The sequence below is a fragment of the Narcine bancroftii genome, chromosome 12 (genome assembly GCF_036971445.1).
Source record: "Narcine bancroftii isolate sNarBan1 chromosome 12, sNarBan1.hap1, whole genome shotgun sequence".
In the NCBI taxonomy this organism is placed as follows: Eukaryota; Metazoa; Chordata; class Chondrichthyes; order Torpediniformes; family Narcinidae; genus Narcine; species Narcine bancroftii.
The window spans coordinates 10,763,100-10,785,333 of record NC_091480.1 but is presented as its reverse complement, the minus strand read 5'-3'; the positions used below and the strand labels follow the sequence as shown (position 1 = coordinate 10,785,333).

The 22,234-nt window shown below is 43.2% G+C and overlaps 1 protein-coding gene across 1 annotated transcript in view; it reads left to right on the top strand.

Moving 5' to 3' along the window:
• cacna1ha (calcium channel, voltage-dependent, T type, alpha 1H subunit a) overlaps positions 1–22,234 on the top strand; it is a 206,428-nt gene that overhangs the window by 145,454 nt on the left and 38,740 nt on the right. Inside the window, exons 15-23 of the mRNA XM_069904861.1 lie at positions 4,092–4,541; positions 6,823–6,923; positions 9,106–9,229; positions 9,459–9,527; positions 12,136–12,320; positions 14,345–14,471; positions 15,617–15,742; positions 16,786–16,875; positions 21,661–21,874. Of these exons, the coding sequence (XP_069760962.1) occupies positions 4,092–4,541; positions 6,823–6,923; positions 9,106–9,229; positions 9,459–9,527; positions 12,136–12,320; positions 14,345–14,471; positions 15,617–15,742; positions 16,786–16,875; positions 21,661–21,874 (1,486 nt within the window). The remainder of the gene's footprint in view (positions 1–4,091; positions 4,542–6,822; positions 6,924–9,105; positions 9,230–9,458; positions 9,528–12,135; positions 12,321–14,344; positions 14,472–15,616; positions 15,743–16,785; positions 16,876–21,660; positions 21,875–22,234) is intronic.

Genomic DNA, 22,234 nt, shown 5'->3' with positions numbered 1-22,234 from the left:
CACACACACACCCCACACACACACACACCCCACACACACACACACCCCACACACACCCCACACACACACCCCACACATACACACCCCACACATACACACCCCACACACACCCCACACACACACATCCCACACACACACCCCACACACACACCCCACACATACACACCCCACACATACACACCCCACACATACACACCCCACACACACACACCCCACACACACCTCACACACACACATACATACTCCACACATACACACACACATATCCCACACCCCACACACACATATACCCCACACACATACACACACACCCCACATACACCCCACACACACACATTCTTTGGCTTGGCTTCGCGGACGAAGATTTATGGAGGGGGTAAAAAGTCCACGTCAGCTGCAGGCTCGTTTGTGGCTGACCAGTCCGATGCGGGACAGGCAGACACGATTGCAGCGGTTGCAAGGGAAAATTGGTTGGTTGGGGTTGGGTGTTGGGTTTTTCCTCCTTTGCCTTTTGTCAGTGAGGTGGGCTCTGCGGTCTTCTTCAAAGGAGGCTGCTGCCCGCCAAACTGTGAGGCGCCAAGATGCACGGTTTGAGGCGTTATCAGCCCACTGGCGGTGGTCAATGTGGCAGGCACCAAGAGATTTCTTTAGGCAGTCCTTGTACCTTTTCTTTGGTGCACCTCTGTCACGCACACATACACACACACTCACCCCACACACATACACACACACTCACCCCCCACCCCACACATACACACACACACACTCACCCCACACCCCGCACATACACACACACACTCACCCCACACCCCACACATACATACACACACACTCACCCCACACATACACAAACCTCCAACAGCACAAAAGAACTATCTGTTCTATTAAAAATCAGTTCAGTTGCACTCGGATCGATGCGAATGTTTATTAACTATCTTATGTCTTATTTTCTCTTTTAATAATTTAATTAAATTAATTTCCTATGATAGTTTTTCTTTACAAGTACCTGTTTTGCTGCTGCGTGGGTAAGTTAGACTCGCCTGTTCATTGTATGATATCTATGGCAATAAACTCATTAGCAAAATAAACTAGTGGCCAAGGACTGAGGTCTGCACCATTCCATTGGACTGATTCACTAACCGGGAATGAAAGGGTTATCATACGAGGAATTTTTTGCAGTCTTCGGAGAATAGTTGGGGTGGTGGTGGGGGGGGGGGAAGATGGGGATCTCATTGAAACATTTTGAATGTTTGAAGGCATGGACAGATGAGGTGTAGAATGGTTATTTCCCATGGTGGGAAAGTCCAGGACAAGAGGGCACAATTAAAATAGAGATGCGGAGGAATTTGTTTTTTCCAGATGGTGGTGAACCTGTGAAATTTGTTACCACAGGTAGTTGTGGAGGCCAGGTCACTGGGTGAATTTAAGGGAGAGATTGATTGGTTCTTGATTAGCCAGGGCATCAAAAGTTAAGAGGAGAAGGCCGAGCAGGAAAATGATTGAATGGCAGACTTGAAGGACACTGTCTATGGTCTTATGGGGGTTGAGTGTGTGTGCGTGCGCGCATAGATCCATATACTTATTTTGGGCCAAATCTGCTGAAACCTCATTTTGTGCAGTGGTCTGTTCTGTGATCCAGCTACACTTTATCTACTGACACCACCACTGGATATAATCCTTAAAAAATATATTGGTCAAATGCAATTTCCCTTTCATCAATCCACAGTTAACTCTGCCTCTCGTTATCAAACTGTGTTCAGCTCTCTCCTGAAATATAGATTCCAACAATTGCCCTGTCCTTCTCTCTGCTAAAATAGAGGGATTAGATTTAAGTACACTCCATTCTGCTGGAGTTGTTTAGGGATCAAGAAGAAACTGAAGGTCAAACCCAGGGCATCTAATATCTATAAAGCCTTGAATACTCAATGTTTAGTATTAATTTTGAGTAGAAATCTATCCTTAACCTCTCCTGTTATCCTTGGTTGAATTTCTTTTCATTTGAGGGAATGTACATTTGTTGAGAATAATTAACTATTATTTTACTGTCTTTCAACATAATTGCTCAATTCACCTCATCCAACCTTCCTCTCATACCTACATACAATAATTAGCTAGTTAAATTTAATGACCCTGGATCTGTACTTAATCACAATAATTTAAAACAATATAAAGTCATCATGTGATGACTATACTTCCCTGGAATATTTTTTATGATAATTAATCCCGTCTCATTGCACAATACTGAATATAAAATAACCTATTCCCCTGCTACTTTTATCTTTGCCAAATCTTGAGCAGGGTTTACTTCATGAAGTGATGTGTTCAGCAAATTCCCAAAGGCATCTCTAATAGCAAGGATGTGATTTTTGACATGATACTGAGAACGCTGCTGCGCAAATAATTCTGACACAAATTTCACAGACACCACAAGCTTTAATTAGCTTAAATTTATACATATCAGGTCTCAGTACACTCCTGGCTCCTTATGTCTGACTGGTCCCAAAGGGGCCAGCTTGAGTCTTTATATGGGCTGGTGATTGACAGCGGGCAGGGGTGGGGGCAGCCTCCCAGGTTGCCTACCTGCAGATACAATGGTTGCCCCTGCAGTAGGCTGGTGGGAGTGCAGCCAGTGTACTGGTTGTATGCTACACTGCATGGAAAGGATTGAACACAATTGCCATTGAGTAGGATTAAAACTGACCTGTATATGGTTATATGGTTTCTATAAAATCTCAGCAACCCAGGTTTGAATCCGATGCCGTCTGTAAGGAGTTTGCACGTTCTCCTCATGTCTGCGCGGGTTTCTTCTCTGTTTTCTGGTTTCCTCCCACATTTTAAAGATGTATGGAATTAGCAGATTAATTGGTCATAAGAGTGTATTTGGTGGTGAGAGTTCATGGGTCAACATGTATAGGGTAAGACGGTTTCTATAAAACTTCAGTGACCTGAGTTCGAATCCAGCACTGTCTGTAAGGAATCTGTACGTTCGCCCATGTCTGCATGGGTTTCCTCCAGGTGCTCCATTTCCTCCCACATATGGGATTAATAGGTCAATTGGTTATAAGAGTGTACTTGGGTGACGTGGGCTTGAGGGCCGGAAGGGTCAGTTTCTCTAAATTAAAATTTTAAAAAACTTAATTAGCCAACAGGAGGCACAAACAAGGCCAACATCTCAACTTACATTGTACATTGTGGTTGAAGACTTGCATCACAGATAATTTAACTTATCCCTTCACTCTTCAGATTGGGATTTCAGGTTTATTATCAGGGTACATGCATGACATCACATACAACCTGAGATCCTTTCTCCTACAGGTGAGGCAGAATTACCACTGAGACACTGCAAAAAAAAAACATAACGTATGCAGGTAAACAAATAAAGAAATATAAACTAACTGTGCAATATCGAGAGAGAGGGAGAGAGAGAGAGAAAATCAATTAAATGCACAAGAATTCTAAAATGAGTCCCTGATTGAGTTTGTCGTTGAGGAGTCTGATGGTGGAGGGATAGCAGCTGTTCCTGAACCCGGTGGTGCAATTCTAGTGGCACCAGTACCTCTTTCCTGATGGTAGCAGCAAGAACAGAGGGTGTGCTGGGTGACGTCGATCCTTGATGATTGCTGCTGCTCTCCGATGGCAGCGTTCCCTGTAGTCATTCTTGATGGTGGGGAGGGTTTTGCCTGTGATGTTTCCACTACCTTCTGCGGGGCTTTGCGTTCAGGAGTCTTGGTGTTCCCATACCAGACCGTGATGCAGCCGGTCAGCACACTTTCCACCACACCTCTGTAGAGATTTGCCAGGGTTTCCGATGTCATACCAAACCTCCGCAAACTCCTGAGGAAGTAGAGGTGCTGATGTGCTTTATTCATGCTGTCATTCGTGTGTTGGGTCCAGGAAAGTTCCTCCAAGATGGTGACTCCCAAAAACTTAAATTTGCTCACCTTCTCCACATCTGATGCCCCAAAGATCATTGGGCCACGCACCTCTGGTTGTCTCATCCTGAAGTCCGCAATCAGCTCCTTGATTTTGTTGATATTAAGTGTGGTGTTGTTGTTATTGCTTCCATTGATAAGTCTACCTTTGTGTTGCAGTCCAGCATTCGCAGTTCACCATGTACCCCTTGGAACGCCAACAGCAACTGGGGCAGTCGACGTTCAAGCTGGCATAGCCTTAGTAGGGCTCCCAGTCTGAAGAAGAAGAACCATTCGAGCGAGCGAGAGTCTCTCCTTTCTGGCGAGGGGAAAGGCAGCTGTGATGAGGACGATGAATCTGAAGATGCCAAGTCCAGCAAAGCTGGCAGTCTGAATGGCTGGTCTTTGCACCATCGGGCAGAATCTTTGGACACCAAAGGGTCATTAGACTTACCTGAGTTGCTTCAAGTACCAGTGATGCGACATCCTGTGACATTTAATCCGATAAACATAACACCTTGCGACTATCAAGACTGCAATGGAAAATCCCTGAATGTACCAAATGAGGTCTTGCTTCACATGGATAATCATAAAGATGACCCGAATGATTCAGAAGATGAAATGGATGATGTAATTTTTTTTTTCCCCAAGTGATTAATCCTTTGCATTTTGGAGATATTTAATATAGACTAAAAACACAATGCTGGGGAAACTCAGCAGGTCAAACAGTGGACTTTATCAAGCAATGTTCAAGGCTTGAGCCCTTCAGCAAGGTATCAAACAATGTGGGCAGGTGCCCGAACAAAATGGTGGGGGGGGGAGCAAAAGCCTACAGGCAGGAAGTAATAGGCGGGTAAGGGAGGGAGGACACAAGGTAAACAGGAGAAGGGGGGGATGGCTGTGTGAATGCAGAGACAAGGGGGTGGAAAGCTGCAAGAAAAAAGACAAAGGGAAGGGAGGGAAAACTGAGAGTAGGCTCGCTGTCCCTCCCCACCCCACCATTTCTTTTGGTCACCTGCCAACATTTTGCTCATATCTTGATGAAGGGCTCAAGCCCAAAATGTTGGTTATTCATCTTTATCTTTGCTGTATAAAGTACACTGTTTGACCTTCATCTCCAGCCTTGTGTTTTTACCTTCACCCACAGTGTCTGCAGACTTTCATGTTTTACTCTAATCTGGGCTGCATGGAATTATAGAACCTAGAGCAGTACAGCATAGAGACAGGCCCTTCAGCCCACATGTCTGTGCTGTGTAGGATGCCAAATGATTCTTGTCCTTCCAATTCCTTCCTGCAGGTCAGACAGGAATGAAGGACAGTTTGTGACTCGGATTTGAGACTGCACCACTAAGTATTTTTTCAGTAAATTTCTTTGATCTGCCTTTGTTAAAGCTTCTCCTTTAAACAATGTGCATAAAGATGTCCAACATTAGGCTGCGACAGAGACACAGCTGGAGGAGTTTCTGCCTCATCTCCAGTGACCCACAGAGTTTGTTAGCATGGGAGTAGCCTCTTCAACACAACCTATCCATGCCAGCCAGGATAGTCCCATGTCCCTGCCTTCAGTCCATATCCCTTTCAACCAGCCATTGTCACAGCATACTTAAGGGAGGGGGGGGCATGGATTAAAATCATTAAATACTTTTTATGGGTTATTTTGTGTAGTCATTAAGATAGATGTATGGAAGAAATCAAATAAACATGACTGATTCACAGGGAAGCAGGCCCATAAACATTTAGCAGAGTCCTAAGGGGGCCATAGACAAAAAGGAAGGTGAGAATGGCGACTCAAAACCTTTCCTATCCATGTACCATTCTAAATGACCTTTGAATATTATCCCCATTTCTACCATTTCCTAAGGTAGTTAAAGAAAGTGCTCCTCGGGTCTCTTTTAAATCTTTCTCCTCTCACCTTAAATCTATACTCTCTCGTTTTTAGATTCTTCTCCTGTGGGGGGAAAAAAGCCTACAACTTGTGTATGCCCCTCATGGTTCTATTACCTCTACAAGGATCCACCACCCCCACCCCCCCATTAGCCTTCTACGCTCTAGGGAGAAAAATCCTGGACTCAATCCCATGCTCAGGACCTGACCTCGGATTTAGGCTCTTTCAAATTGCCCTGTAAAACGGGGTTAACTGGGCAATTTACCCGATTAATGACCTGGGGATTGAAGGGTCCTAAGCGGGCAAGCCTGGTCAAAATTGACCCTGGTCCCAAACTTACCTCGGAAGTGGTCTGGGAATGTGGGAAAACTTACCGGGGTGTCCTCCGATACTGATTTGAAAGGATAAAATGGCTTACATGGTAAATCTGGTTGGACAGGTAGGTAGATTACACAAAAGTGCTGGAGAAACTCAGCAAGCTATGTAGTGGTCTTTATGTAGCAAAAATAAAGATACATAACTTATGTTTCGGGCCTGAGCCTGGGAGCAGAGCAAGAGTAGGAACACAGGGTCACAGGCAAGAGGTCATAGGTGGGAGGGCAGAAGAGAAAAAAGCTGAGAAGTGAAAGGGGGAAAGGATCGCTCTGTGAATGGAGAGGGAAAGGGGTGGAGAGCTGGAGGATGGGAGACTGAGGGATGCAGAAGAGAGGGAGACGGGAGAGCCTAATGGAAGCCAGAGAACTCGAGGTTAATGCCATCTGGTTGGAGAGAGTCCAGACAGAGGATTGGTAGATTAATTAGCCACCGCCTCCCGGTGTGCAGATGAATGGCAAAACAAGAGAGGAGTTGATAAGTGTCTGGTAGAAAGAACATGATATTAAGAGTGTGCTTGAGTGTTATTGTTGACCTGTGTCAAAGGACCTGTTTCGTCTCTGTACGAGTCTAAAATTAAAGTTTTAGAAATTATTTGCGGCTGATAAACCTTCAAAAATAAACTTGTTTGTTGTTTTTTTCTTTCCTTTACAGAGCTACTGCTTTAGAATCCGCAGATTCCTGGAGCCTTATAAACCAACTTGGTGTAAAACACATGAGGATTGTTCTCTCTACCTATTCTCTCCCCAAAATCGGTACTCTCACTTTCCATTTCGGACCTCTTTTTAATCTTGTTTTGACTCAGAATGCACTTTTTCCAGACAGTCAAGATAATGATCCTTTCTAAATGTCATTCTGTCCTTTGTCTCAAGTTTCATCCTGCAAACATTTACTCCAAAAACCTTAAATACCGCTTTTGAACTTTCAGTTCTAAAAGATGCAATCGAAATATTAACAAGAGAATGTAAAATGTAACCTGAAAAATCAGTGTAATTTTTTTTAAATTTAATTGAAACATACAGAATGGTAACAGCCCCCGCCCCCCCATACACAAATTAACCTACATTTTTGAAGGGTGGGAGGAAACCAGAGCACCTGGAGGAAACCCATGCGAACACAGAGCGAACGTACAAAATCCTGACAGACAGCGAATGATTTGAACCTGGGTCACTAACCGCTAATGATAACTGTTGTTATTGAATTATTATAAATACATGGGAATTTGAAATGTTCTCCCTTATTAAGCAGATCAAACAACTGCGGAAGAGCATTCAAGATAATTGTGACTTTGAAACATGAATTACAGGAGTGGGTGTCAGCTTACCAGCTCCTTGAGCCTACTCCAGGATTCAATCAATACCCTGTCTGATATTGATCTCCAATATGCTTCCCTCCTGTTCAGTATTGATTCTAATTCCTCTTTTGTCCAAAAATACATCCTGAGAGTGTCCTCAATGGCTTTGCCTCCAGATTTCTCCTGCTGAGTATGTCAGCGATTGGGGTGGTAAGATGTTTCTGCTGTGTCACAGCTCCTGGAACCTGGGTTCATTCGTGTCCTCGGGTACTATCCGTGTGGAGATTGCACCTTCTCTCTGAAGCACTGTGGCTTTCGGCCGGGTGCGCTGGTTTCTTCCCACACCCCAATGATGTGCTGGTAGGTCTATTAGCTGCTGCTTGGTGGAGATGAGCAGTAAAATGAACCAAAGGAGAGTTGATTGGCTCATGTGAGAGAATAAGTTACAGGGGCAAATGAGGAGAATGGGTTTTTTTAATGGAATGGGACCGGTGGGGCCTTGTGGGCCAAGCTCCATTCTTCTTTTGTGTGTAATAAATAAGCAAAGTTCATCATGAAGAATGTCTTTTCATCACTATCTTCAATTCCTCTCTTTGAAAGAATGCCTCCTTGTTCTGCATTCACCATGAGGGATCCATCATAGAACACAACAGCTCAGAAACAGGCCCTTCAGACCATCCCATCCTATATTTCTACTTATCCCCATTGATCTGCACCTAGACCAGATGGCTTCCATCCATCTACCTATCCAAATGTCTCTTAAATGTTGAAATCATCCCATCATCTCAGCATTTACCCTGTCAAGGCCCATCAGATTCATTTATCTGCCAAGAAGATAGCTCCCATTCTTCTGACAACTGAAGGTATTAGTCCAACCTACCCTATTGTTCTTCATTAGACAAGTTTTCCGTTCTAAAGCCTGATCTTCACAAGCCATGTTCAATGCTTCACTTCAGTCCCATCATTTATACAAGTGGTGCCAGACCAGTGGGCCATGACCTGCTGCTGGGTCAGAGCATATTTCCCTGTGGGTCTTTAAAAATGTTAAATAAAATACTCTAAATTAGACAAAGGTTTCTTACAGAGCTGCCTTTAACTTGAAAATATTGCTCAGTCATTGCCACTAGTGGGCCATGTCACATTAGGCGGCAGCCAGGTAGGCCTTAGATTGAAAAAGGTTGATCTATACCAGCCATTCTAAAAATAAAATCTACCCCCCCCCCCCCCCCCCACCCCCAACCATTTAGGTAAAAGCCTTGTTTTCATTTCACCTCACGTAGCATAAATTTTTGTTATGTAACCGGTAGGAGAGAAGAACAGAAGAAACCAACTAAACTTGACTCCTTCACAGGGAAGGGCGCCTATCAACTTTAAGCAGACTGATAGGGGGAAACACTGGCAGAAAAAAGGTTGAGAATGGCTTATCTAGACGAGTCCTACCTCCAGTATTTTTGGATGGCATCCTGGTCTGTGAAAAAGTATGGGTGGGGGGGTGAGGGCACTAATCTCCGATGGATTCCAGACACCATCCTAGAACAGAGGGGCTGGGCTGAATGGCAAGTGTCTGTGCGGTATATTTAACGTATTCTGGATTTTTTTTTTTAATCGCAAATGAGTAACGTCCTTATTTTCATTCTCTCCAGGATCCGCATAATATGCCACAAAGTCATTGCTCACAAAATGTTTGACCATGTGGTTCTGGTTTTCATATTTCTCAACTGCATCACCATTGCCCTTGAAAGACCTGAGATTGACCCCAGAAGTACTGTGAGTAGATGCCATTCTCCCTCTGCCGACTTCTTTCTTGTTTTTACGTTACTTTCATTCTCTGGACATGATATGGGTTGCCAACTAATTGTTTTGTTTCCCCTCAACGATGTTGCAGTAGAACACCTGGAAGTCCTTTTCAAATTGTCAGTTGAGCCGTGGGTTACTGTTCACTTCACTATCCAAGACTTCAAATCATTACTCCTGGTTTTATTTGTTTTCTCCACAGGAGCGGATGTTTCTGAGTGTCTCTAATTATATCTTCACCGCTATTTTTGTGGTCGAAATGGCCCTTAAGGTAAAATCTTCTGTGTGTGTGTGTCTTTTTTTCTTACATTTACTCAATTTGTCTGTATGAACGTCTGAATGAATCCTACCTTTGATGCCCAATGCTGGAAGTACTCAGCAGGACAGGCTGCATCCACAAGGAAATTTGGTGAATGCTTTAGGTCACTGAAGCTCTGAGTTACGGACAAGTTGAAAGATCAGTTCACTTTAATGAACTCATTCAATGTGCTTTTTCATCCTTGAGAAAGGGCTCAGACCTGAAATGTTGGTTAGGGAAATACGATGGTGTGATTGTAGTAAAAACACCGAAATGCTGGAGGAACTCAGCTGATCTGTTTGTCATCTATAGGAGACAAAGATAGTTTCAGGCCTGAGCCCTTCAAGGAAAAATCAGAAAGGGCAGAACCAGGATATATCAGGAAGTCTCAGAATTCAAACAATGGGGGAGGAATCCAGACCAACAAAAGGTGTTAATTGGATGTGATAAGGGACTAGGTGAGAATTTATCATGTCTGTGCGAAAGGAGACAGGGGATGGAGAGATGATGGGGGAAGCAAGGGAGTGGGGTTTTACAAAAGCCAGAGAAGTCGATATTAATGCCATTCAGTTGGAGGGTGCCCAGTTGGAAGATGAGGTGCTGTTCCTCCAATATACAGATGGTCCCAGTCTGCGTCCAGTCTCCCCAATGCAGAGACCACTGGAGAGCGCATCGAAAGAATCAAAGGCTTGTTGATCCAAACCAAGGCTTTAATTAACAAGAAGACTGGAGCGTATCACATGTAGGTTGACCAGTCCAGAATGACCTGGTCTGGCTAGGAGCAACCCTTTAAGACCTGCCAGTAGGTGTGGCTACACTCTCAGCTAATCACAATCATCCTACACTACAATCTGTACATATACACATTGGTGATAGAATCTGTACTGTCACAACCACAACAGGAGCACCTAATGCAGTAGATGATCCTTGCAGATTCACGTGAAATGTTGCTTCACTTGGAAGGGACCTCAAATGGTGCTGAGGGAGGTGTGGGTGCAAGTGTGAGTATCTCCTGTGATCACAGGGGTAGGTCCCAAGGGGAGGGAGGAGTGGACAAGGGACTCATGGAGGGGGTGGTCCCTGCGGAAGGCGGAGAGGGGAATATGCATCTTCCCTTATCGCGTAATAGGTGGCGGAAATGGTGGAGGAGGATGTGGAGGCTGGTGGGGTGGTAGGTGGGGACAAGATGAATCCTGTCCTTGTTGCACGTGTGGGCAGAGGGGATCAGGGCAGCTGTGTGAGTAGTGGGGGATATGCAGGTGAGTGCTGAGTTAATGGTGGTAGAGGGAAAGCCGTGTTATTTGAAGAAGGAGGACATTGCTGAGGATCTGGCATGGAAGTCCTCATCCTGGGTGCATCTGGCATACCTTGACCTCCTGTGGATGCCATGAGTCCTGCTGAGTTCCTCCAGCAATTTTTGTGTTTTCCCTACGATCACAGCGTCAGCAGAAGTGTTTCACTTGCTTCTTCACTCAATCTTGATGAAGCTTCCTTATTTTCTTGAAAGCATCAAAGTTATTGGAAGGGGATCTGCAAATTTATTCTACACTTTTTGGGGTAATAATTTTCTGATGTCAATCTTATAATCATTTGCTCTCTTATGAAGCCATGTCCTGCACTCTAATCTCATATTCTAATTTGAGGAGAAGCTGACTTTTTTCCAATACTCCGTGGCATGGTTCAAGTTTCCTTTTATTGTCATGTAATAATATATGTGATATGCTTCAATCTCTGTTTGCCTTAAGGTTAAAAAAAAAGAGTTGCCATGAGCAACAATAGGAGAAAGAGATGTCTGCAAGGAGTTAGGGTTTGGCATGGTTAGAACCATGCCTTTACAGCACCTGCGACTGAGACCAGGCTTTGAATTCCACACAGTCTGTAAGGAGTTTGTACGTTCTCCCCATGTCCTCATGGGTACTCCCCAGGGGCTCCAGATTCCTCCCACCGTTTGAAATGTACCGTGGGGGTGTAGATTAATTGGGTGGCATGGGCTGAAATGGCCTGTTACCATGCTGTATGTCTAAATTTATTTTTTTTTTAAATTGCTTATTCCCATCTGCCCGAGATCAGCAATGTCTTGTCTCCTGGGGACCAGAATTAGGTGCATTTCTAAAGATCCTACTTCAATTCTACGTTTATTGCTGTTTCCTCCTGTATGATATTCCATTCATTTGATTCTCTTGACTTTTGTTCACATGTTGGATTGGTTGGAGTCAGTCCGGAAGATTCACTCAGCGGCACAAGGACGGCTTCTTCCGTGCGACCATCAGATTCCTGAATAAGCAATGAACTAAAGACACTGCCTTACTTTTTGTGCACTATTTTTATTGATTTTTTTTTTACATTAAAATTGTCGTAAGATAGTTTATAATATGAATGTTTGCATTTTGATGCTGCCACAAAACACCAAATTTCGTGACTTGTTTACTCCAGTAAATTGTGATTCTTATTCCAAAGCCTCCTCCATCTTTTAGTTCTGCGCTTACGATACTGATCATGGCAATTCTTCCACTGCTTTCCACGTTATCACCGATATTCATGGTTTGACCCTTGCTCCGTTGACAATCTGCTCTCTCCTCAGGTTGTGGCCCTGGGATTTTTTTCTGGTGAAAGTGCCTATCTCCAAAGCAGTTGGAATATTTTGGACGGCATCCTGGTCTTTGTCTCGGTAATCGACATCGTCGTCTCTCTGGCCTCAGCGGGAGGAGCAAAAATCCTCGGCATTCTCCGGGTACTCCGTCTTTTGAGAACGTTGCGGCCTCTCCGGTAAGGTTAATCTTCACACACACAGCTGAGTAGCCAATAGAAATTGTTGCTTCCCTGGGCTCAAGAGTTTAACATTTGTGATATATTTAGATGTATTTACTTGTAATCTGCTCTCTGTGTGTGTATGTGTGTTCGTTCATGTATGGATATATATTGTGTATATATGTATATGGAATGCGCATTTCACTGTGACAATATGAACCCTTAAAGAATAACTCGAAGAAAACCAAAAATTAACTCCTCTTTTTTTCATGCCTTATCTATTCTATGTCCATTTTCCCAGCTGGTCCAGATCCCTCTGCAAGCTTTGAAAACCTTCTTCGTTGTCCACCACACCTCCAATCTTAGTGTTATCTGCAAACTTGCTGATCCAATTGACCATATTATCATCCAGAACATTGATATAGATGACAAACAATAATGGTCCCTGCACTGAACCCTGAGGCACACCACTAGTCACAGGCCTCCAGTCTGAGAAGCAGTCATCCACCACTATTCTTTGGCTTCTCCCATCCAGCCATTGTCAAATCTATTTCACTACTTCACTACGAATACCAAGCGTCTGGATCTTCCTGACTAACCTCCATTGTGGGACCTTGTCAAAGGTCTTACTAAAGTCCATGTAGATAACATCCTTTTCTTCATCAATTTTCCTGCCAACCTCCTTGAAAAACTCTACAAGATTAGTTAAACACCACCTACCATGTACAAAGCCATATTGACTATTCCTAATCAGTTTTTGGCTATCCAAATAATTGCATATCTTATACCTTCCAATAATTTATCTACTACTGGCCTACAACTTCCAGCCTTTTTTAAACAACAGGACAACGTGAGCTACCCTCCAATCCTCCGACACCACACCTATGGCTAAGGACGTTTTAAATATTTCTGCCAGAGCCCCTGCAATTTCTGTTTGAACCAAAAGGAAATGGACCCTTTGGGGTTTTTTTAAACCAAAGCAAAAAATAAAAAATCAGCGTAGAGCAACTTGAGATTAAATTCCCTTGATGAATCTTTTCAAGATCAGATGGAGAGTGTCAGTTGCTCTTTTACTCTATTTATTTTGTGGGAGGATTTTCAGCTCTGGCATTGAAACTTGGGTCTATAGGTTGGTCCCATATATACCAACTAGAAGCATCCTTCATGTCTCTCTGCCTCATTATAGAACCTGGCCTTCACTTTGGGTCATGGAATGAAATGCATTCAAGGTGAGGTAACCACAGGAACCTGCACTGCTTCTAAATTGCCAATCCTGGCTGGCTCAAGGATACCTGCAATGCAGTCAACTGGCCAGTCAATATATCCCCATAGAGCTTTGGAAAAGGAGTCGGTGCAAGTTTTAGCAGAGCTGGGAAGTGGATGATGGTGGATTAATTGGTAAACTATGCAGCCTGACCGTTTAATCTGGAGTAGATACCATGAGCTGAAATGCCTGTTCCTTTGCAATGCTTTCTACATTCAATGGACATCATAAAAGCAGAGTGTTGTTGAGGGTAAGTGTGCGGAAGAAAAGAAGTCAATGCTGGAATTATGAGGTTAAGAAAACCAGTGGAGGTTCCATCATGTCCAACTCCCTTGTGTGCTGAAATGTTTATTGGTTTAGCGATTTGGGAAGCTGGAGATTCCGGTTGTAAGAAAATTCGAAGTGACAGTTTTAATCCTATGGTTCATGTTTGAGAAAGTTTGCTCACATTCTGTGCTTTATTTTTTATGGTTCTCTTCATCTAACATAGAAACTCATTGACACTGGATGTATTTAAGACTGATAGGTCGTTGATTAGCCAGGCCATCAAAGGTAATGGGGAGAAGGCCGGGCAGTGGGACTGAGTGGGAAAATGATTGAACACCGGGCCAGCCTCGAGGAGCTGTACAGCCTATTTCTGTTCCTATGTCATATCGCGTATAAACATGCTCTTTAAGCCTAGCTGAACAGTTTATTCTTCAGTGTCATGATTGGTAATGATGGGAGCTTCTCATTCCATTGATTGCGATTACTAACAGCAATTTCCTCTTTTTGTTAGGGTCATCAGTCGAGCCCCAGGTCTAAAACTGGTCGTAGAAACCTTAATCACTTCCCTGAGACCTATTGGGAATATTGTCCTCATCTGCTGTGCTTTCTTCATTATATTTGGAATCTTGGGCGTCCAGGTATATTAGATTTATCAATAAAAGGTCAAAGCATTTTCCTTCCCTGCACATTAGAAACTCCTACCCCAAACCCAACAAAGGAAAATAACTCAAGATGGATTGAGCAAGCAGACAAGCTGTATTGTGTGGCCTTGTCAAACTCTTAATTATTTTACATGGAACAACTTCCCCCAGCAATTATTACAGTTCTATGCAAAATCAAGTAGTTTTTAATTTTTAAAAATGTCTTATTGTCATGTAATAGAACAGAACAAGTCATATTGCACGAGACTGGCTTCTGTCTGCCTTAAGACAGACAAAGGGGTGGCACGGTTGGTGTAGCGGTTAGCGCAATGCCTTTACAACGCCAGCGATCGGGACCGTACTGTTTGTATGTTCTCTCTGTGTCTGCGTGGGTTTTCCCCGAGGTGGGGCTCTTGTTTCCTCCCACCATTCGAAACATACTAGGGGCTTAATTTAATTGGTTGTAAATTGGGTGGCACTGACTTATGGACCAAAATGGCCTGTTAGAGGTTTGCATGTCTAAATTTGTTTAAAAAGTCGCCATTAGTGATGCCCGGCACCCCTTACAGTAAGAGAGAAAGGGAAGCAAAAGAGAGTCCCTTCAAAGTCCGTGTGTGTCCGTGGATTTGTCCACAGCGCCTCTGCAGCCGCACAGACTTCTGTTCAATTCATTGACAACCTGAGCTCCAGATCTCCGACATGATCAGGAAACCTTCAGCACCTGAGGTCCTTAGTGAGCTCTTCTTGCCCTCTGTACCCTCTGGATTCCCGGCTCCGATGCCTGGTTCCAGAAAAGCCAGTCTCCAGAAATCTGCAGCCCGTGTGGGTCCCCTGACCACAAATCACCAGCTGTGTGTCTCTCTCACTGGTCCGCTGCCGAAGTTGGAGTGGGTGCCCGCTGCAGTAGGCAGGTGGGAATGCGGACAGGCGCAGGCAGTCATAGACAGCCCCGGTGGTTGTATCACCACACAGTGTACAATTTGGGGATGTTGTGTTCAGTTCCATGGAAATGCGGGTTTGGAAGGTAGTGGCATGGAAATCAGTAGTGTTGATGCACAAGATTGAAGGCGAGATCAGTCCTATTTATTTCTAACCTTGCTGTGGTTTGAATAGTCTCAGAATTTTCTCTATATTTTTCCCAGCTGTTTAAAGGCAAATTTTACCACTGTGTTGGACATGACACCAGGAACATCACAAATAAGTCAGATTGCTTCCAAGCTAACTTCAAATGGGTTCGCCGTAAATATAATTTTGATAATCTGGGACAGGTATGTTTTAAGCATGTCCATTTAATGGAATAATCAATTGGGGAATGCATGAATATATTGGCAATATTACATTGGTTTATTACAATCTATTTGCAGGATAGTTGGGCCGTTGCTAAACTTGATTCAAGATTCTTTTTATTGTTGTCCAATAATGCAGAAAATGTAATATTACACAAAATGTCCTTCTGCCCAGCATAAGGCAAATAGAGCCATTATTAGCAATGCCTGGCGCCCCTTAGAATAAGGGGGAAAAAGAGAAAAAAAGGGAGTCTCCTCCGAGATGCTGGGTTTCTGAATTTGCCTCCCCTGCTCGTGCAGCCTCTGCAGTTGAGCAGACTTGTGCTCGATAAATTTGGCAGCCCGAGCTCCAGATCCAAACCTACGATACGATCAGGAAGTCTTCAGCATCCAAAGCCCTTTTGGATCCCTTCCTGCCCTATGCACCCCTTCGAATCCTGGTACTGACACTTGGTTCTCTTGAGCCAGTTTCCAGCACCCCTCCACCCTGTGTGAGTCCTTCGACTGCAAGCCTCGAGACTGAATGGGTCCTTCAGCTGCTGAACCCCTCACTGGCTGCTGCCGTGGTCAACTTCCTGAAGGGTTGTCTCCTCTGCTCCTCCTTCTCAACAGAGAGTCCACTGCTCCCCAGAGTCTGCAACCCCCTCGTGGTTCGCTGCCGAGCACAGGCGATTAGCGTAATAACTGTCGGTTCTCAGATGTCACAACACAAGGGGACTTTCCCCATTTAACAAATGCGCACAGAAAACTTAAACCCCAGCATGAAAGTAAAACGACTGAATAAGTTCAAGTACAACCCAACAAAACTGAGTTCTCTGGTCCTCCGTGCAAAACATGCAAACACACATCCAGACATAACACGCATACAGACAAGCAATACAGGTGTAGAACAAATATACACACATAAAAATAAATAAATAGAAATATTCCTCTGCAGATCAGTACTAGTTTATTTTTTTTTGTATTGAAAGGCAAGAGAAAGTAACATTTTAGGAGAAATAATATGGTTTATCTTTTGGTTTCAGGCATTGATGTCACTCTTTGTTTTATCATCGAAGGATGGCTGGGTAAATATAATGTACGATGGTCTCGATGCAATAGGGATAGACAAACAGGTAAAAGTGCAATTTGTTCAATGTGCCTTCATAAATAGGTGCTTCAATTAATAGTCTTATTATGCTTTATTATATAATAAGTTACAATAAATTTAAAGCAGCCAGTTTTTTCTGTTGAATGCAAGTAACTGCATTTCGAAGTGCTGGAATCCAAGGTTTGGGGTGGTAACTGTTGGTAAAACATCAGGTTTACAACATTGGGGCATGAAAGATGAGATAAGCCTAGACAGGTATTGATGTGTGGCACACAGCAGGACTCCATGACGTAACACCATTGATGGGGTGGCAGTGATAAACACTGCTGAGAGCGGTTCAATCCTCACCCTGGGTGCTGTCTGTATTGGAGTTACAGCCCAAGGGTAGGTCCTTCATGCCACAAGTCTGTGCTGAACGTGATATCTAATTCAAACTAAAACCCTGCTGCTTGAACCTGATCGATGCCCACATCCCCTTCACATTCTTGTGTCTGTCCAGCAGTCTTGTATCTGCTTCCACCTCTACTCTTGGCAGTCTGATCCAGGCATCTACAAATCTCTGTGTCAAATATCTGCCCCGCACACCTGCCTTAAACTTCCTCCCTCTCAATTGAAGCAGGTGTCCTCCAGTGTGTGACGCTCTTGCCCTGGGGATAGGATTCTGACAGTCTTTTTGGATAAGAAAGAAAATACACATGTATATGAAGAGGAGACATTCCTTATTACAATTTAAAGTAGACCACAGGGCCCACTATTCCAAAGTTCAATGAGTTAAATTTTATCCCAATATATCCTCTAAATGTGATAAATCTACAACTCAGGAAGGTCCTTTATATCATATGTTCTGGCTATGTCCCTCTCTTTGTAACGAGATATTTTCTACTCCATCTTTAATTCATGATATCAATCTGACTCCGAGCCCTTTTATTGCTATTTTTGGAGTGAGTGGACCAATGGACTTGATTTTGCTTCCATTTCAATCCCATGTGGTCACCTTTGCTTCCCTGATTGCATATTCTGCTGTGTCGGGAAGATGTTGTTCCCCCGACACAGACACAATGGTTATCAGATTTGATGGCATCCCTCTTTCTAGAGAAAATTAGGTGTTCAACTTCTACAATGAGTATTAAATTTCTTCTGTCAACTATTTAAAAATGTCTAGATCAATTTTTTGGGTTTTTTTTTGAACCTATAGTATCGAAATTAGTAGTAGACACCCAACAGCTCAGGTTGGGGTTAGAAATTAGATTAACACTAAATTTTTTTTGCCTTTCTTTTCTTTCATCAGTAACATGGATCTATAAGTGTCTTGTTTACTGTTGTTTATCATCTGTAATTCTCTTTTAACTTTACCTGATCATAATATATGTATCTATGTAACCTGATATTACTTTTCAAAAACCAATAAAAAGATTGAAAAAGACACGCACATACACTACTGTATGTACACAAATATATATGTCTGTGTGTATATACATTCACATATTGTATACACACACACACACACACACACACACACTCACACAAATGATTTGGATGAAAAAGTAGGTGGGTGGGTTAGTAAATTTACATATGTTACAAAAATTGATAGGTTTGTGGACACTGCAGGGCTCTCAATTTATACTAAAAGATACAAATCCTCTTAAGCCAGGCATGTTCCATTATGATGTGTTTTTGGAAGAATGACTGGGGATCTTATTGAAATGTATCAAAGACTGAAAGGCTTCGATAGAGTGGACGGGGAGAGTATGTTTCCAATGGTGGGGGAGTCTAGGACCAGAGGAATACAAAAATGTCCACTTAGAATAGAAATAAGGAGGAATTTCTTTCCTTCGAGTGTGGTGAATCTGGAATTCATTTTTGTGGACAGCTGTGGTGGCAAAGCCATTGGGCATATTTATGATGGAGGTGGATAGGTCCTTGATTAGAAGGGAATCAAAGATTATGGGCAGAAGGCAGAAGAATGAGGTTAAAGGGTAGTAAATCAGGTTAGTAATGGCAAGGCTGAGTAGGTTCACTCCAGGTGCTTCTGCTTCCTTGCACATTCCAAAGGCAAGCGGGATTGTTGGGTGAAATTGGCTCTGAGTTACCACAATCGTGCAGGTGAGTGGTAGGTGAGGGGGTTGTTGCTGGGAATGTGGGGAAAGGAAAAGAATCATGCAGGATTGGATGTAAATGAAGGCTCGGTGGTCAGCATCGACTCGATGGGCAGAAAGGCTTGCTTCTGTGCCGTATGACACTCTGGCAGCCTTCAACAGCTAGCCAAGTTGAGGGTACAGCTTTGTGTGAATGCTGTGGGGACAAAGTCCAGTGATTCAAGCATGCCCTGACTTCCTTGTGGGCTACAGCCCACACTCTCAAGCAGATCCCTGCAGTGAAAGAATTTAGGAGAAAGTTATTCACCGTGTGAATGATTAGAATGTGCAGCAATCAAAGCTGCCATAAGGGTGAAGGGAACCGAAGGGCATCATGGGAAGCAAGGAGGTTTGTGTGGATCATAAATACCAGCAATGTCTCATGCACACCAGGAATTGCTGGAGGTTCTCAGCAGGTCAGACTGCATCCATGGGGAGAAATGGTCCATCACCATTTTCATTCGAACCCCTCTGTCAAGACCATGTCCACCCATGGATGCTGTCTGACCTGCTGAGAACCTCCAGCAGTTCTTTGTCTGCTCAAGATTCCAGTATCTGCAGCTTTTACGTTTCTCTCCAGTGCGGTTGCCTCTACTTTTGTCCTGTAAGCTATCTGCAGCTTCAATGGGCTAGATTGCATCAGCCTTTGATTGTGGCATCCACTCTCTGGAGAAACTATCTTGCTGGCACAGAGCAGAGGTTCTCTCCAAAATACCACTGGCAGCCAAGCAGTGGTTGCTGTTATATTTAATGATGTTTAAACTGCGAAGGATAACAACATTAATAATATTTCAAAACGTTAAATTGGAGCAATATAATTGAGAGTTGAAATAGAGAAGTATAATTGAGTGGGCAGCAAAGTTAGTGCAGCGGTTAGCACAATGCTGTTATCGTGCCTGTGACCTGGGTTCAAATCTGGTGCTGTCTGTGTGAAGTTTGTACGTTCTCCCCATGTCAGCATGGGTTTCATCTGCATGCTTCGGTTTCCTCCCAGCCTCCAAAAATATACAGGTATTTTGACGGCCCAGGCTCGTGGGGTGGAAGGGCCTGTTACCGTGCTGTATGTCTAAATTAAAATTGAAAAGTATTTCGGCTTCTCTTGGATCCTCAACCTCCAATCCTCCCGTGAAAAGGATGAAGTTTCAGATCGTGTGTAGGTTTCTGAACAGGAGAGTCCCATGTGGAATCCGTCATTAGATTTGGCATCACTGAACCCCAGACATCCATATTCTGCATCGTGTGTATCGGCAGCACCAGGTTCAGGAACAGCTGCTCCCCCTCCACCATCAGACTCCTTGACAACAAACTCCATCAGGGACCCATTTAAGGATTCTTACTTTTGAACTTTATTGATTTTGTTTACATTTCTTTATTTGTTTACATGTATGTTTTTTTTCCAAATTTTATTTTATTGGCACATGTAACAAAATTGCATACAAAACCAAAAAATCTATATATCAAAATTAATACCCCCTCTCCCTCCCACACAGAAAAAGCCCCCAAAAAATCAAAAAAAGGAAAAAGAAGGAAAAGAACAAAGAAAAAAAGACTAATTTAAAAACAATACTTTATGAATAAATTATGATCTAATTATTCTAACACTTACAATTATAAGTATATATTTTAAATATAAAATATATAGCGAAATGAAACACTTTCTAATAACACAATTAAAATCCAAATATATATAAATAAATACATCTAAAAAGTAATAAAATAAGATACAATAAGGTGAGGCCGTGAAGTAACCAAGTTTGTACCAAATTCTACCAGTTGACGTAATGAGGTTACTTATAAAGTTATAACACCAATCTTTTGCATATATGGGAAAAAAATTTTCAAAGAATTATCATATTTGTTCTTTAAATTTTATGTAATCTTTTCCAAAGGTATACAACTTCGCATTTCATCTTGCCATCTATCTAATACCAAATCCATATCCAATTTCCATTAAATGGCTACACCCTTCCTGTGTACATATGCTCTTGAGTTTAGTTTCTTTTACATTACCACTAAGTGGTGATTCTGCCTGGCCAGCAGGAAAAGGGATCTCAGGGATGTACTTGACATCATGTGTGTACTCTGACAATAAATCTGAACGTTGAACTTTGAAAGCTTAGAACTGCTTCAGGGTCAACAGTTAATGGTGCCACAATCCAGCCCAAAGTGTATATCAGCCCTCTATGAATAACTTCCATGTGGAAGAGTGGGAATGATTGGCAAATGTCATCTGAAGTGTTTTTATTTTAATCATTGCATCTGTTCAGGGAAGTAAATTGATCTGATGTAGGGTAACCTGGTGGCACTGTGCTTGGAGGGGTTGCTACATATCTCCAATGGCCGGGTTCATTCCTGATTTCCGGTGCCAGGTATATGAAGTTTGCCAGTTCTCGCTGTGACAGCAAAGCTTTCTTTAACAGGTTTCTCTTCCATCTCCATAAAGCTCTGGTCATCAGATTAATTACTCGCTATCAATGACTCCTGGTATTGCTGAGTGGCAGGAGAATCCAGGCAAAGTTGATGAGCATCCAAGAGAGAGGAGGGTGCAGGGAAATAAGCAGGAAATTCTCCGAGTTCTCTGAGAGCCAACATTGACTGTACGGGCCGAACAGTCCCTGCTTACGAGAAGAGCGACTTGATAATAGGTTCTAACTCTGCCCTTTGCCCTCTGACAGCCCCAGAGGAATCACAACCCCTGGATGCTCCTCTATTTCATCTCCTTCCTTCTGATCGTGAGCTTCTTTGTGCTGAACATGTTCGTAGGGGTGGTGGTGGAGAACTTCCACAAGTGCCGGCAGCACCAGGAGGCCGAGGAGGCTCGCCGGCGGGAGGAGAAGCGCCTACACCGGCTGGAGAAAAAGCGGAGGAGTAAGGAACTGTGCCTAGCTGGTCGGTAGTATGTTTAATCTTTCTGAGCCATGCCTGCTTCCAAAGTGGGAAGGACAGCATGCCACTGCACGCCCAGTTCACCTTGCATGAGGATCTGATAAGGCTGCTTGCATTGCAGTTTTATTTTGAAGAATTTTGTTTCTAAAAAACTGAAAAAAATTCCCCATCATTTCAGATGAAATCCCAAACGTATTTATAGTAGGAGTGAGGCTGGGTTAAGTTACACCAGCATCTTTCTACTTGTTAGAGTCTGTTCCCCACTCCTGCAAATGAATTACTTTTCTACAAACATACCTTCTCAACTCCATTGAGACTTGCGATGGACCAGGGCAGATGAACGTGGGATAGATAGCTCTCAAC